A 17860-nucleotide genomic window follows, 5' to 3' on the forward strand; every position below is an offset into this window, starting at 1 on the left:
ATGATGGACTCTGGATTATGGTTTCTTTGGAGACTTTGCTTTTTCACGGTGGGTGGTGGGCTGCTGATGCTTTCTGCGGGAACAAGTGCGGTAAGGGGAGGGGAGGGTTGATGCTTATTCATGGGAGGGGGTGGGGGGGCTTTGGGGGTTCTAACATTTTTCCGTCATTCATTCATTGGGGTTTTTTTTCTTCTGTTTCATGGACGTCTGTGAAGAGTAAGAGTTTCAGGTTGTTTACTGTAAACATCCTCTGATTTAAAAGGAACCACTGAGCCGTTGCTCTGTACTGCTACCGCAAGACAACAAATTCCATGATGTACAGTCTGTCGGTGATAATAAACTGGGTCTGTTTCTGAACCTATGTCCCTACAACTGTACCCTCACCGCCATCTACCTCAGAGCGCTGGTGCCTGGGTTTGGCATCGTAACTGAAGGAAGCTGCCTTCAGCGCCGCTCACCAGATATTTGCTGACCAACCAATACTACCGACGCCGATTACGGGTCCATCACCCCACTGTGTGATCTTGCTGTGCCAAAATTACCTCCGTGATAGCGGAAACTACAAATGAGAACGTCGTCTCCCTCCCGCAAAAGCTTGGGAAAGGACTACCCAGTAAATGCGACCGTGTCGTTCGGCTGCATTTAACCATCCCCTGCCTTCCTTTACGTTAGTTTATCTCCGACGCGAAAGAAGCCGCGGGGTGGGCTCTAGGACCGCGGAGAACGCCAACGTGCTAATGGAGCGGGCGGGCGCTAGGACCCAGCGGAGGGCGCAGGGCTCCAGCGGGCTGTGGCAGCGAGAGCAGCCGGCTTTGAACTCTCTGCTCCCGGGGCGAGAATCTGTCAGGTCCCGGCGGCGGAGGGAGCGGGAGAGATTTCTTTATAATATAATTTTATTTTTGGGGAGAGAGGAAAAAAAATAACACCCTGGATGAAAATGGCTGCTGTTTGATGGAGACTACACGATGCTGGACTGGGAAAGGATGATGCACTAATTTGCAACCACCGAGCATGGATGAGGAGTGAGTTTTGTGCCTTTAACAACATCATTGGCAGGCCTGCTATAATAATTATTAAACAAATATAAAATCCAGTACGACCAGGGCGGCACTGTACGACCATTGAAAAAAAAACAAAAATATATTTATATATACGTACACTACTGTAATACCCTGATTGGAAACATCCATTTTTTTTTTAAAAAGCCCTTGCAATTTCAGCCCGACTGTAATTGACACTTTTTATTTTTGTGAATGAAATTAATCGTTGTTTTTAAAGGGGGGAGGGGGCGAATGGCCATTCCTTTTTGAATCGGTCTCATTTGCATTTAGGTTCCATTCATAAAAAAAATATCCATTTATATCGGGGTTGTTTTTTTTAAAAAAAATAATGTGCTCTAGCCAGTGTTGGGGGCGAATTGTTTCAACAGCCCCTCCCTTTGTTTCTAGTTTGTTACATTTGGTTCTGTTACATTACATTCTCGTCCCCTTCACCTGTTGTTTTTAGGCGGAGGACAAAGAGCCCTGGGTGGGTCACGTGATCCTCCATTCACAAAAAAATTTATACATTACTGTATGTATCCAGCTCTGGTCTCCAGGACCTGCGGGCCACAGTCCACGCACCACACAGTTCCGCTCTTGAGTTAGCTTTCTTCAACTCCTGCTCAAATACGTTAAATGCAGGACTAACCAGAGGATTTTCATGTTTCTGTTGAGTTTTTAAAATGTATATATACGGTGCATAGATCTGTTTTATTTTCCAAAAGGGGGCATTTGTGATATTAAATGTGTTCTGTGGTGAAATGCCAGTGTTTATATTTCACCTTGGAGAGGGGGATGACTTCACCAGTTTGTTGAACCCTTCCAGGTCAGGTGTGTCAGACATGTTTTTTTTTAAATTGAAAAGGTATTTGGTGTAGTTTTAGCAGAGAGGACCAGCCCAGGAAAATTATTTCTTACAGACCGTCCTATATGCTGTCACAGAGTAATCCATGATGCCTGATGCTGGAAATCTGAAACAAAATGCAGGAAACACTCAGCAGCAAAACACACACACACACACACACACACACACACACACACACACACACACACACACAAGATGCTGGAGGAACTCAGCAGGCCAGGCAGCATCGATGGAAATGAGAAAATAGTTGACGTTTCAGGCCGAGACCCTTCTCCAGGACCCGGCCTGAAATGTCAACCCTACTTTTTTTTCCGTAGATGCTGCCTGGCCTGCTGAGTTCCATCGGCATTTTGTGTGCGTTGCTCAGGTTTCCAGCATCTGCAGATTTTCTCCTGTTTGTGATTGAAGCGCTCAGCAGTTCAGGCAGCGTCTGTGGAGAGAAAATGCTCCGGGTCAGAGATGATCTGTCAGAGCTGGGAAAGTGAGATTTAGAAAAATAAATCGTGTTGTGGTGAGGGCAGGGTGAATGGGGGCAAAGGGAATCCTGGGGCAGTTGTCAGTAACTGGGGTGGGAGGTGGGTGACTTTAAGTTAGTTGACAGAAGGGTTAAGGAAAATGATTTCTCTCCGGCTTGTGAGGGTCTGAGGGCAAAGTGGAGACAGAAGTGGTCAGCATGTTGAAAGCGGGTGGCGTTCTGAACTGCTGTGACCTGTGGGGCTGCAGACTGAACACTGTGAGGTCCGAAGGATTAATCTGAAGCCTGTTGCTTGGAACTTCCTGGTGGCCAAACATTTTAATTCCCATTCCCATTCCCTTTCCTGTTCCGACATGTCGGTCCACGGCCTCCTCTTGTGCCAAGCTGAGGCCACCCTCAAGATGGAGAAGCAACACCTTATATTCTGTCTGGGTAGCCTCCAACCTGATGGCATGAATATCGATTTCTCCTTCCAGTTTAAAAAAAAATTCCCTCCCCCTCCCCTCCTCCTCTGTTCCCCACTCCAGCCTTTTACCCATTGCCACCTCCCCACCATTTCTGTATATTTCCCCCTCCTCCTTCCCTTTCTTCTGTGGTCTCCTATCAGATTCCTTCCTCTCCAGCCCTCTATCTTTCCCACCCACATGGCTTCACCCACCACCTTCGAGTTACTCTCCTTCCCTTCCCCCCTCCACCTTTTTATTCTGGCATCTTCCCCCTTCCTTTTCATTCTTGATGAAGGGTCTCTGCCCGAAACATCGACAGTCTATTCATTTTCCACAGGTGCTGCCTGACCTGCTGAGTTCTTCCAGCACTGTGTGTGTGTGTGTGTGTGTGTGTGCGCGCGCCGCTCCGTATTTCCAGGGTTTCTAGTGTTAGTGGAAAACTCCTGTCATTCCGCGCCCATCGCCCCGCGCTTGTCGAAAGTGGCGTCAGGCGAAAGTTGGTTCTGACGTGTCGGAATGGGAATTAGGATGTTTGGCCACTTTTGGAGGATGGAGCAGATGAACGCACTCTGAATTAATCCCACATACTTCATCGTGCTCAGTCTGTCTCCTGGCTCTGGGTCTATACTCGCTGGAATTCAGAAGGATGAGGGGGGATCTCATTGAAACCTTTCAAATGTTGAAAGGCCTAGACAGAGTAGGTGTGGAAAGGATGTTTCCCGTGGTGGGGGAGTCTAGGACAAGAGGGCACAGCCTCAGGATAGAGGGGCGTCCTTTCAAAATGGAGATGCGGAGAAATTTCTTTAGCCAAAGGGTGGTGAATTTGTGGAATTTGTTGCCACTTGCAGCTGTGGAGGCCAAGTTGTTGGGTGTATTTAAGGCAGAGATTGATAGGTTCTTGCTTGGACATGGCATCAAAGATTGCAGGGAGAAGGCCGGGAACTGGGATTGAGGAGGAGATAGGAAAAAAGGATCAGCCATGATTGAATGGTGGAGCAGACTCAATGGGCCAGATGGCCTAATTCTGCTCCTATGTCATATGGTCTTATGATGCGGCATGGTTCCAGCGACCCAGGTTCGATATTGACTTCCACTGCTGTGTTTGAGGCGTTTACGTGTCCTCCTTGTGACCGCGTGGGGCATACCCCTGACACTCCGCTATCCTCCCAGTTGGTAGGTAACTGTCTGCTGTAAGGGCCTCGGCCATTCATTCCCCTCCATAGATGCTGCCTGACCTGCCGAGTTCCTCCAGCATTTTGTGTGTGTGTTGTTCTGGATTTCCAGCATTGGCAGGATCTCTCGTGTGACTGACTCCCGCTGTTGTTGGGACATCGGGGTGGTGAGGGGGGACGGAAACGGGTGGGGGGGGTGTTGATGGGGAGAGTAAATTGTTAGGAATTATGTGGGCAATGCAAGTGTAAGTACTGGAAAACCCTCATAAAATGGCAGATGGAGTTCAACCCAGTTAAGTGTGAGGTGGTTCATTTTGGTAGGTCAAGTATGATGGCAGAATATAGTATTAATGGCAAGACTCTTGGCAGTGTGGAGGATCAGAGGGATCTTGGGGTCTGAGTCCATAGGACACTCAAAGTTGCTGCACAGGTTGACTCTGTGGTTAAGAAGGAATACGGTGCATTGGCCTTCATCAATCGTGGGATTGAGTTTAGGAGCCGAGAGGTAATGTTGCAGTTATATAGGACCCTGGTCAGACCCCACTTGGAGTACTGTGCTTGGTTCTGGTCGCCTCACTACAGGAAGGACGTGGAAGCCATAGAAAGGGTGCAGAGGAGATTTACAAGGATGTTGCCTGGATTGGGGAGCATGCCTTATGAAAACAAGTTGAGTGAACTCGGCCTTTTCTCCTTGGAGCGACGGAGGATGAGAGGAGACCTGATAGAGGTGTACAAGATAATGAGAGACATTGATCATGTGGATAGTCAGAGGCTTTTTCCCAGGGCTGAAATGGCTAACTCAAGAGGGCACAGTTTTAAGGTGCTTGGAAGTAGGTACAGAGGAGATGTCAGGGGTAAGTTTTCTTACACAGAGAGTGGTGAGTGTGTGGAATGGGCTGCCGGTGACAGTGGTGGAGGCGGATACGATGAGGTCTTTTAAGAGACTCCTGGATAGGTACATGGAGCTCAGAAAAATAGAGGGCTATGGGTAACCCAAGGTAAGTTCTAAGATAAGGACATGTTCGGCACAGCTTTGCGGACCGAAGGGCCTGTATTGTGCTGTAGGTTTTCTATGTTTCTAATTCAGCAGCTCAGGCAGCATGTTTGGAGAGAAATGAACAGTCGTGGTTTCGGGGTGAGACCCTCATCAAGACTCAGGAAATGATGGAGACACAAGAGGGATAGCAGATACTGGAAACGGGCGCGCGCGCGCGCGCGCACACACACACACACACACACACACACACAATGCCAGAGGAACTCAAAGGGCCAGCAGCATCTATGAACCACTTCATTGGGACTCGGGATGTGACGGGATGGCTCTGAGAGCTGGCATAGGCTCGATGGGTTGAATGGCCTTCCTTGCTGGCAGCAAAAATAAGCTATAACATAGCTAGGTTGGAAGAGCTGAGAAAAATCTGCTTAAGGAACTAAGTTTGAGGGGGAAAAGGGAGGAGGTGTAGGAAGAGGATGGCAGGACTTGGATTGGAACAGCAAGTGGGGGACTTCACCTGTGCCTGCGAATCTGCTGGGGTTGTCCAGTGTACCCTGCTGCTCCCGGTGCAGCCTCCTCTACACTGCTGAGGCCCAACATAGATTGAGGGACCGCGTTGTCGAGCGCCTCCCACTCCATCTGCCAAAAGCAGGATTCCCCGGTGGCCGGCCATTTTAATTCCCGTCCCCATTCACGTTCCGCCATGTCGGTCCGTGGCCTCCTCCTTTGCCACGATGAAACTGCTCTCGGTCTGGAGGAGCAGCACCCCATATTCCGTCTAGGTAGCCGCCAACCTGGTGGCATGAACATTGAGTTCATCTTCCGATATTTTTTTTTCGTTTTGTTTTCTTTTCCCCTCCCCATTCTCTCTACTACTAATCCCCACTGTCGCCTCTTTCCTCTTCTCGTCACCTGCCTATCACCACCCCCTGGGTCCCCTCCTCCTTCCCTTTCTCCCATGGTCCACTCTCCTCTCCTATCAGCTTCCTTCCTCTCCAGCCCCGTGCCTTTCCCACCCACCTGGCTTCATCTATCACCTTCTATTTCTCCTCCCTCCCCCCCCCCACCCACCTTTTTATTCTGGCATCTTCCCCCCTTCTTTTCCAGTCCTGATGAAGGGTCTCAGCCTGAAACGTCGACGGTTTATTCATTTCCATGGATGCTGCCTGACCTGCTGAGTTCCTCCGGCATTTTGTGTGTGTTGCTCTGGGTTTCCAGTGTCTGCAGAATCTCTTGTGCTTATAGTGAGTGGCGTGTTTCGATTCAGTTCCTCGAGGATCCGGAACTGGGCCAGTGCAGAGATCTCGGAGGGCCAGAGAAGGTCTCAGAAGACCTGGACGGGTGAGGCTGTGGGAGTGGAACAAAATGAGAATGAACATGGGTGAGTGAGAGAGACTCCGCTCACCAGCTCCTCCGCCAGGATGCGCTGAGTTGAACGCCCATCTGAATTGGGTGCAGTCCTGCATGGAAGTGTTTTAGCATTTTAACACTTCAGCAAAGGCCTTGGCGAGGACTGTTTTCTCTGGAGTGTGAGGGGGCTGAGGGGTGTATTTATGGAAGTGTATAAAATCATGAGGGGCATGAACAAGTTTCTTGCAGATATAGAAATGTTTTATTCAACAAAACGACACCTTCTCAGAGGAAGAGGCCTGCTTGACCCAATATTACATGATATTTTATATGCTAAAGATCAAAGGTAACAGCAGGACAATTCTATAGTTACAATGTATCTACAATGCTTCCTGTGAATTACATATAGTTTTCAAACACCTCCTTCTTCACACCCACACTCCAGACACCCAAAATGAACGTTAATCAGCGTTGTCTGGTTTTCATTTAACTGGTGTCTGCAGCTACAGGAAACTTTTGTCCAAAGCTGCATTTTGATTTTAGTCTACAATCCACGTTCAGGTTAAAGATTGGTTGCTGAAGTTAGAATTTGCTATATAGCCTAACTCTCTAGAGTAGGTTACATGGTCAGCACAACATTGTGGGCCGAAGGGTCTGTAATGTGCTGTAAATTTCTATGTTCTGTGTTTACGTTCTAACTCCAGAATATACCCTAACAGTATATACGACCTTGAGATTTATTTTGTTGCAGGCATTTACAGGAAAATTAAGAAATACAATAGAAGTTATGGTAAACTGTAAATAGCAAAGCAACAGACACGAAACACTGGAGGAACTCAGCAGGTCAGGCAGCATCTATGGGAAAAAATAAACAGTCGACATTTCAGGCCGAGACCTTCTTCAGGGCTCAAAGATTTGACAAGCAGCCAACGTGCGAAAGAAGACAAATTGTGCAAGTGATTTCAAAAAAGTAAAATAAATAATACCAAGGACATGAGTTTCAGGGCTGTTTGAAAGTGAGAACGCAGGCTGTGGAGTCGGTTCAGCGTTGAGGTGGGTGAAGTTATCCACGCTGGTTCAGGAGCTGACGGTTGTGGGGCAATAACTGTTCCTGAACGTGACAGTGTGGGACCGGAGGCTCCTGCACCTCCTGTGTGATGGCAGCACGGAAAAGAGATCATGGCCCGGATGCAGAGCATCCAAGGTGGATGGTCACGGACCTTTCCCCGGGGTAGGAAGTGTAAAAGTAGGTTAAAAGTGAGGGGGGGTGGGGGCTGTTTAAAGAGACTCCGTTCCATCCGCCAAAAGTAGAATTTCGAATTTCACGGTGGCCAGCCGTTTTAATTGCTATCCCAGTCCCCATTCCGATTTGTCGGTCCATGGCCTCTCCTTCTAGCACAGTGAAGCCACTCTCAGCATCGAGGAGCAACACCTCATATTCCGTCCGGGTAGCCTTCCAGTTAAAAGTAATCCCTCCCCCTTCCCTCCTCTTCTATTCCACACTCTGGCCTCTTGCCTCTTCTCCTCACCTTTCCCCCAGTGCCCTTCCTCCTTCCCTTTCTCCCATCATCCACTCTCCTCTCCTATCAGATTCCTCCTTCTCTTGTCCTTGACCTTTCCCACCCACCTGGCCTCAACTATCACCTTGTCCTCTTTCCCCTCCTCCCACCTTTTTATTCTGACGCCTTCCCCGTTCCCCTCCAGTCCTGAAGAAGGGTCTCAGCCCAAACCATCAACTGTTTCTGTAGATGCTGCCTGACCTGCTGAGTTCTTCCGGCGTTTTGTGTCTATTTAAAGGGAACCTGAGAGCAGATTTCTCAGGGCTGTGAGTTTAAGAGACAAGCTGCCAGAGGAAGTGGTAGAGGCAGATGCAAATATTACGTTTAAAATACACTTAGACGGGTTTGTTTCAGCAAATTGTTCGAGGGATGTGGGCCAAACATGGCCAAACGGGACTAGGTCAACTAGACAACTTGGCCAGCCTGATCGGAATGAGTCGAAGGATTGGTCTCGGCTCTGACCTTCAGAGAACCTCCAGACAATCAGTGGATTTTTTTTTAACACAAGGGATTCTGCAGATGTCAGAAATCCGGCGCGTGCGCACATATATATATACACACACACACACACACACACACACACACACACACACACACACACCTGGAGGAACTCAGCGGGTCAGGCAGCATCTGTAGAAATGGATAAACAGTCGATGTGTTCAGGCCGAGACCCTTCGTAAGGATGGGAAAGGAAGGAGGAGGAAGCCAGAATAAAAAGGTGGGTGAGGGAAAGGAGGACAGGCTAGAAGTTCGTTAGTTAGTCTCTGCCCGTTACGCCGCTGGCTTTTCGAGCAGCAGTGAGGGTCCTCCATTTCTGTCTGCCTTTGGCCATCGACCCACAGGTGTAGTCCAGGGTTGTACGTTCCAAAACCCAATTTTTGGTCTTGATCTTGGCAGTGTTCAGGGCTTCCCTCATCGTGCCAGTAGCTTCCTCTCAGTCACGCAAGTCCCGGGTGGAGACTCAGGAATACAGTTGCACTCAGATGTAGAGAATTCTTTATTGCTGTGTCCAGAATGTTTTTTTTTTAATCATTGAGGGTTGTTAGCCCTGAGCTGAACCCCCGAACCTGGAGGATCGGTGGACCACTCTTAGTCTGGCCTCTACCCTTTGACCTGTTTGGCATGGGCGACCCTACCAAGAGCCAAAGCACAAGGCCCTGACTCCAGCCCTCTGGGTCACGGAGGCACGCAGGCCTCCAAACCACGACAAGGCCGTGGTCTAGGAGGTGTACTATGTATTGAGACGCCACCTTATTAGGCACCTTCTATGTGAGCGTATGTCCGTGGTCTTCTGCTGATGTAGCCCGTCCACTTCAAAGTTCAACCTGTTGTGCATTCAGAGATGCTCTTCTGTACACCGCTGTTGTAACGTGTGGTTATTTGAGTTACTGTCACCTTCCTGTCAGCTTGGACCAGTCTGGCCATTCTCCTCTGACCTCTGTCATTAACAAGGCATTTTTGCCCTCAGAACTGCTGCTCACTGGATGTTTTCCTGTTTTTCACAAAATTCTCTGTAAACTTTAGAGACAGTTGTGTGTGAAAACCTGGACCACATGATTTACGTCCTAGGATTCTGAAAGAGGTAGCTGAGGAGATTGAGGAATTATTAGTAATGATCATTCAAAAATCACTAGATTCCGGCATGCTTCCGGACGACTGGAAAATTGCAAGTGTCACTCCACCCTTCAAGAAGGGAGACAGGCGAAAGAAAGGAAACTGTAGGCCAGTTAGTCTGACCTCAGTGGTTGGGAAGATGTTGGAGTGGATTGTTGAGAAGGAGGTTTCGGGGTACTTGGGAAGCACGTGATAAAATAGGCCAAGGTCAGCATGGGTTCCTCGAGGGAAAATCTTGCCAGACAAGTATGTTGGAACTCGTCGAGGAAATAAAAAGCAGGAGAGACAAAGGAGACTCAGTTGATATTGTGTACTTGTATTTTCAAAAGGCCTTTGACAAGTTGCCACACATGAGGCTCATGGTATTACAGGAAAGATTCTAGCATGGATAAAGCAGTGGCTGATTGGCAGGAGGCAAAGAGTGGGAATAAAATAACCTTTTCTGATTGGCTGCCGGTGACTAGTGGTCTCCCACGGGGGTCTGTGTTGGAATCGTTTCCTTTTATATTATATGTTAATGACTTGGATGACAGAATTGATGGCTTTGTGGCCTAGTTTGTGAATGCCTTATGAAAATAGTTTGAGTGAACCTGGCCTTTTCTCCTTGGAGCGACGGAGGATGAGAGGCAACTGATAAGAGGTGTATAAGATGATGAGAGGCATTGATTGTGTGGATAGCCAGAGGCTTTTTCCCAGGGCTGAAATGGCTAACATGAGAGGGCATAGTTTTAAGGTGCTTGGAAGTAAGTACAGGGGGATGTCAGAGGTAATTTTTTCATGCAGAGAGCGGTAGGTGCATGGAATGTACTGCCAGTGAAGGTGGTAGAGGCGGATACAATAGGGTCTTTAAAGAGGCTGTTAGATGGGTACGTGGAGCTTAGAAAAGTAAAGGGTTATGCGGTAGAAAAATTCTAGGCAGTTTCTAGTCACCTACATGCTTGGTACAACATTGTGGGCCGAAGGGCCTGTAATTTGCTGTATATATCTATGTTTCTATGATATGAAGATAGGTGGAAGGGCAGATAGTTTTGAGGAAGCAGGAAGGCCACAGACGGACTTAGACAGGTTAAGAGAAAGGGCAAAGAAATGGCAGATGGAATACAGTGTCGGGAAGTGTTTGGTCATGCACTTTGGTAGGAGAAATAAAAGGGTAGACTATGGAGAGAAAATTCAAGAAGTCAAGCTGCAAAGAGACTTGGTAGCCCTTGTGCAGGATTCGTTAAATTTTAACTTGCAGGTTGAGTCAGTGGTGAGGAAGGCAAATGCAATGTTCGCATTCATTTTTCGAAGACTGGAATGCAAAGGCAAGGATGGAATGCTGACGTTTTATAAAGCACTGGTACACCTCACTCAGAGTAGTGTGAGCAGTTTCGGGCCCCTTATCTATGAAAGGATGTGCTGACATTGCAGAGAGAGCTCAAAGGAGGCTCACAAAAATGATTCCAGGATTGAATGGTTTATCATATGAGGAGCACATGATTTTATTCAAAGACTGGATGTAGAGAGTATGTTTCCTGTGGTGGGGGAATCTATGACCTGAGGGGACAGTCTCAGAGTAGAGGGTCACTCATTTAGGACGGAGATGAGGAGGAACTTCTTGAGCTAGAGTGTGGTGAATCTGTGGAATTCATTGCCACAGGCGGCTGTGGAGGCCAAGTCATTGGGTATATTTAAGGCAGAGGCTGACAGATTCATGATTGGTCAGGGCATGAAGGGTTGCAGGGAGAAGGCAGGAGATTGGGGCTGAGAAGGAAATGGATCAGCCATGGTGAAATGGCAGAGCAGACTCGATGGGCTAAATGGCCTAAATCTGCTTCTGTATCTTATAATGGTCTAATCTAAATCCCAGGAGATCAGCAGTTTCTGAGATACTCAAACCACCAACAATCATTCCACTGCCAAAGTCACATTTCTTCCCCATTCTGATGTTTGGACTGAACAGCAACTGAACCTCTTGACCACGTCTGCATTCTTTTATGCATTGAATTGCTGCCACATGATCGGCTAATTAGATATTTACATTAATGAATAGGTGTTCTGGTGGACCTGATAAAGTGGCCACTGAGTATATGTTCCATGATCTAATATTTATCCCAAATGACATGAATATCCGACTGCTATTACACAACTGTTGTGCAAATTATTCTCTGTACTACAAATAACATTATGTGCCATGTTGTATGACATCATCATTATGTGTCGTGTTGTATGACATCATCATCATGTGCCGTGTCCTACGACATGGGCGATCATGGTCTTTCCACACCATGATTGTTCTTGGCAAATATTTCTACAGAAGTGGTTTGCCATTGCCTTCTTCTGGGCAGTGTCTTCACAAGACAGGTGACACCCAGCCATTGCCATTACTCTTCAGAGATTGTCTGCCTGGTGTCAGTGGTCGCTTTAAGCCAAGGCTTTTTTGATATGCACCAGCTACTCGTACTATCCACCACCTGCTCCCATGGGTTCACGTGACCCTGATCGGGGCAAGGGGGAGGGGGATAAGCAGGTGCTAGACTTTGTCCAAGGGTGACCTGCAGACCAGCAGAGGGAAGGAGTGCCTTACACCTCCTTTGGTGGAGACGCATCTCCACCTCGGAACACTGCTGCATTACAATGGTAAGCACAACCCCAAAATTCTCTTCTTGGATTCAAAGCAACCAGAAGCCTTGAGGCTTTCTGCATGAAACTTTGTGTGCAGAATCTAAGCCAGTTCCAAGCTCCTGCTTTAGTGATGGGTGTTCGGCCGTTGGCTGGGAGAGGGTGGGCTGTGGCTTTTCTAAGTGAGGTGAGGATGGGGGCTTCATAGAGGATCGGAAAGGGACCTGCGTCTTGTGGAGAGATCGGCGATGGCTGTCTGGGGAAGTCCCATGTTCTCGCTGCCTTTTCCCTTCTGCAGCCCCCATGTTAACCCTTTCCTGACATCAGCGGGAATCGGTGGACTCCATCTGCCTTTATACGTTGCCTTTACCCTGCCCCTACCCCCAGGCAAAGGGGTTGACAGCACAAAGAGGAGAGTGTCACACAGTCCGAGAGTGCTGTCCCCTGTTTAGCCACTGTCCCAAGTCCTTCCAACTAATGAAAAGGCAGTGGGAAACACAACAGCCAAAGTAGTGGAATCAACCAATCAGAGTTGTTAGCCCCTAAGACCACGATGCCTGACCATCCGGGCGCGGGGGGGTGTGTCACAATAAAATGTTGCTGGAGGGAGGTCGTCCCCGCGTAGATGTGTAGGCCTAACAGGCTCTATGGCTGAGATTCAGCTCTACACCCTCTGTCCTCCTCCTACACTGCCACCTGATGGCCTTGAGGGTCTACTGCAAAGTCCTCCAACGTGCCCCTAGAGATACAGTGAGAAGGTAGGGCTCGAAGAGGTGGGTGGGCGAGGGAAGGAGGGATGAGGAGGCCCCGGGATGACATGGAAGCACACACAAAGTGCTGGAGGAACTCAGCAGATCAGACAGCACCTGTGGAGAGAAATGGACAGTCAACATTTCAGGGTGAAACACTTCATGTGGACCAGGGGCAGCGGTAGAGTGAACAGCTAGTGCCTTAATCCCAGAATGGCAATGGCTAATATTACAAGACATACTTCTAAAGTGATTGGAGGAAAGTATGGGAGGGATTTCAGAGGTAGAGGGTGTGTACAGAAACATGGCAGCAGGAGAACAGCGATGCACCATCAGTCTACACACTATAACACTCAGGGACTTGGACAATTTTTTAATTTTACATAAATTTTTTATGACAGTATGTCTTTCTGCTATCGTAATTATATGTGCTGTGTGCTCCTGTGTGACTGTTGGTGCTGTGTTTTGCACCTTGGCCCCAGCGGAACACGGTTTCGTCAGGAATTTGTGCAGGATTCCCTGAAGGTTAATTTGCAGGTTGAGTCTGTGGTGAGGAAGGCAAATGCAATGTTAGCATTCATTTCAAGAGGACTGGAATATAAAACCTAAGGATGTTATGCTGAGGCCTTATAAAGCACGGGTGAGGCCTCGCTTGGAGTATTGTGAGCAGTTTTGGGACCCTTATCTCTGAAAGGATGTGCTAAAATCTGGAGACGGTTCAAAGGGGATTCACGAAAATGATTCCAGGATTGAATGGCTTGTCATACGAAGAGCGTTTTATGGCTCTGGGCCTGTATTCACTAAAATTCAGAAAGAATGAGGGGTGGCCTAATTGAAACCTGTCGAATGGTGAAAGGCTTTAATAGTGTGGATGTGGAGAGGATGTTTCCTATGGTGGGAGAATCTAAGAATAGAGAGGCCTGCTTTTAGAACAGAGATGAGGAGGAATTTCTTTAGCCAGACAGTGGTAAACCTGTGGAATTCTTTGCCACAGGCAGCTGTGGAGGCCAAGTCTTTCCGTATATTTAAAGCATAGGCAGATAGATTCTTGATTAGTTAGGGCATGACGGGATATGGGGGAGACGGCAGGAGATTGGGGCTGAGAGGAAAATTGGATCAGCCATGATGAAGTGGCAGAGCAGACTCGATGGGCCAAATGGTCTAATTCTGCTCCAATATCTTATGGTCCTATGATCTGACTTGGTAGGTGCATGGACACACTGCCAGGGTTGGTGCTAGAGACAGGTATATTAGAGACCCTTAAACAGGCACATGGATAAATGAAAAATGGAGAGTTATGTGAGAGAGAATGGTTAGATCAATTTTGGAGTAGCTTAAAGGGTCAGCACAACATTGTGGGCCGAAGGGCCTGTATTGCACTGGTTTCTATCTCAGCCCGAAATATCGGCGCCTTATTCCCCTCCATTGTTGCTGACTGGCATGCTGAGCTCCTCCAGCATTCTGTGTGTGTTCCTCAACAATTGGCATCATCTGCTGAATCTTTTGTGACAAGGAGGTTCAGTTGAGGGGTCAGTTTCCACGGTGCCTTTCCATGGAGGTCCATGGGGGCTGGGTGAGGCACAGTCAGTGCAATGCAGAAGACCGGCCAGGAGGCTGGTCTCGGGTCTCGGGCCGCGGTTAGCGAGGGATGCCCTGCGGCCTCCTGCAGGCTCTACAGCTAAAAGGGGAATTTGCCTCTCCAGGGCAACAATAACCCACAATTATATGATGCCAAACACAAGAAAATCTGCAGATGCTGGAAATCCGAAGCAACACGCACAAAATGCTGGAGGAACTCAGCAGGCCAGGCAGCAACTGTGGAACTGAATAAACAGTCGACATCTCAGATGGAGCCCTACGTCAAGACTAGAAAGAAAGAGGGAAGACTCCAGAATAAAAAGGTGGGGGTGCGGGGGGAAAGGAGGATAGCTGGAAGGTGATAGGTGAGGCCAGGTGGGTAGGAGAGATAAAGGGGAAAGAGGGGAGTCAGAATGGGGAATGGTGGAAGAGAGAAGCAGAAATCCATAGCAACTCACACAAGATGATGCAGGAACTAAGGAGCTGGTGGTAGACCTGAGGAGAACTAAGGTCCTGGCGACCCCTGTTTCCATCCAGGGGGGTCAGTGTGGACATGGTGGAGGATTACAAATACCTGGGGATATGAATTAACAATAAACTGGACTGGTCAAAGAACACTGAGGCTGTCTACAAGAAGGGTCAGAGCCGTCTCTATTTCCTGAGGAGACTGAGGTCCTTTAACATCTGCTGGACGATGCTGAGGATGTTCTACGAGTCTGTGGTGGCCAGTGCTATCATGTTTGCTGTTGTGTGCTGGGGCAGCAGGCTAAGGGTAGCAGACACCAACAGAATCAACAAACTCATCCGTAAGGCCAGTGATGTTGTGGGGATGGAACTGGACTCTCTGACGGTGGTGTCTGAAAAGAGGATGCTGTTTAAGTTGCATGCCACCTTGGACAATGTCTCCCATCCACTACATAATGTACTGGGTGGGCACAGGAGTACATTCAGCCAGAGACTCATTCCTCCGAGATGCAGCACAGAGCGTCATAGGAAGTCATTCCTGCCTGTGGCCATCGAACTTTACAACTCCTCCCTTGGAGAGTCAGACACCCTGAGCCAATAGGCTGGTCCTGGACTTATTTCATAATTTACTGGCATAATTTACATATTACTATTTAACTATTTATGCTTCAATTACTATTTATTATTATGGTGCAACTGTAACGAAAACCAATTTCCCCCTGGGATCAATAAAGTATGACTATGAACTCAGCAGGTCAGGCAGCATCGATGGAAATGAATAAACAGTCAACATTTTGGGCCAAGACCCTTCTTCAGGAGGGTCTTGGCCTGAAGCATCAACTGTTTATTCGTTTCCATCGATGCTACCTGATCTATTGAGTTCCTCCAACAATTTTTGTCATTATACAATACTGCTAGCTGTAGCTTCTCAGGAACAATTCTCTGTGAGAGCAAGCTGTGAAGAGGAGGTAGCAGAAAGGAAAGGAAGGCTTGCATTTAATTAGCGCCTCTCACTGCATCCTTTGTTGCTGCTACACAGTGAGGCAACCTCAAACCCCCAGAGGTTGCTGCAAAGTTTGGATCTCCTACATCAGCAGAGGTTGTACCTGTCGCAGAGGGAGTGCAGTGGGGGTTCACTGGGAACAGGCACGGTGGGGCTGAGTGACCAGGCACATGTTCTCTGCTGACTAGGGACATGGGAGGAGATAAGACCATGTGACATAGGAACCGAATCAGGCCGTTCAGCCCACCTCCGCCATTCTATCATGGGTCCCTCTCAACCCCCACTCTCCTGGCTTCTCCCCATAAACTTTGACACCCCGACTAGTCAAGAACCGGTCAACTTCTTCAAATATACCGAAATGACTTGGCCTCCACTGGTGTCCATGGCTATGAATTCCACAGATTCTCCATCCTCTGGCTAAAGACGTTCCTTCTCATCTCTATTGTATAGAGCATCCATGTATTCTGAGGCTGTGCCCTCTGGTCCTAGACTCCCCAACTATAGGAAACCTCCACATCTACTCCATCTAGACCGTTCAATATTTGATAGGTTGCTTTCTAAGTTCGATAGTTTTCAATGAGATGCCCCCATTCGTTCTTCGCAACTCCAGTGAATGCAGCCTAGAGCCATCAAACGGGCCTCATACATTAACCCTTTCATTCCCGGGATTATTATCTCATTGAAATTTACAAAACTCATGCAGTGAACTGTCAGGTCAGCAGGAAAGATCATTGGTTGCAGTCTATCATCACTGCAAGACCTGTGCGTGTCCAGGACAAAGAAGCGGACAGGAAGCTTCATTGTGGACACTACCCACCCAGTACACTGCCTTTTCCAAAAACTCCCTGCTGGGGCTTTTAAAACAAAACTTCTTAAAAGTTTCTTTCCCCCCGGTAGTTAATCTGATCAACCAGTCTAGTTAGCCCTCCTCACCCCCCCTCTATCTATAACCTCAGTCACTGCACTGTAAGCACTTTAAGCCACATTTTATAATGCTGTTTGCGTTGTAAATACGGATTGAACACCCCTTATCCAAAAATCTAAAATCCTAAAACCTCTGAAATCTGAAATATTTTTGAGCACTGATGTAAATTGAATTGAACTGAATTGAATCGAATGATCTTTATTGTCATTATACATCGGTACAATGAAACTCTGTTTGGGTTCCTCTCGGGCAATTAAAAAAAGCAGTAGATAAAAGCAAGACAGTAATAGAAAAACAGTATTAAATAGATAAGTAGCAGAAAATAATTTGTGACTCCACAAATGGAAAATTCCACAAGGCGCTGGGGTGGTTCCTAGTGGATATGCAGGTCCCTGCGCACCACAGGCAGGTCTGAGTAATGCACACATTATACTTTCATTATATTACTGTTATGTAATAATTTTTACTGTTAAGTAGGGTGCATACAGAATTCTTCAAAAGCCTTAGGCACATATATTCGGCTTGGGTGCCTAGGAATTTTGCGCAGTACAGTATTTGTCAACGTGGAGCGGAGAGCAAGTTTGTAAATCTGGCGGAAGCAAAGGGTGTTGGGAATGGTGAGGGTGGAGTGCCACGGGAGGGGTTGTGGAACAGGTGGCAGAGGAGGAGTGCCAGGCGCGAGGGTTGACGCGAGTTCAGACACACCCAGGCTTGAGATGCCAAGGTCATTTGATTCCAAACAATTGGTTTATTGATCATTACAGAATGTCTCTCTGGTGCTTCCCGTGCCCTCTGCTCGCCCTTCTCCTTTTCCCAACCATGATTCCCCTCTCCCTGCCCCCTTCCCACTACAGTATTGTGCAAAAGTCTTAGGCACTATATATATACATACACACACACACACACACACAGCCACTGACTGTCCACCAGGGCAGCCAAGGTAGTGACAGCTTACCTTTCTGATGGTTCAATATATACATTATTGTTTCATGCACAAACTTATTAAAATATTATATAAAGCTAC

At 47.8% G+C, this 17860-nt stretch overlaps 1 protein-coding gene across 1 annotated transcript in view; it reads left to right on the forward strand.

The window, feature by feature from the left end:
• The first annotated feature begins 862 nt into the window (after positions 1-862).
• Positions 863-17860, forward strand: part of spred3 (sprouty related EVH1 domain containing 3) — an 88142-nt gene continuing 71144 nt past the window's right edge. Inside the window, exon 1 of the mRNA XM_063060022.1 lies at positions 863-1022. Coding sequence (XP_062916092.1) covers positions 1012-1022 — 11 coding nt within the window. The 5' untranslated portion in view covers positions 863-1011. The remainder of the gene's footprint in view (positions 1023-17860) is intronic.

The sequence above is a fragment of the Mobula hypostoma genome, chromosome 10 (assembly GCF_963921235.1).
Source record: "Mobula hypostoma chromosome 10, sMobHyp1.1, whole genome shotgun sequence".
NCBI lineage: Eukaryota > Metazoa > Chordata > Chondrichthyes > Myliobatiformes > Myliobatidae > Mobula > Mobula hypostoma.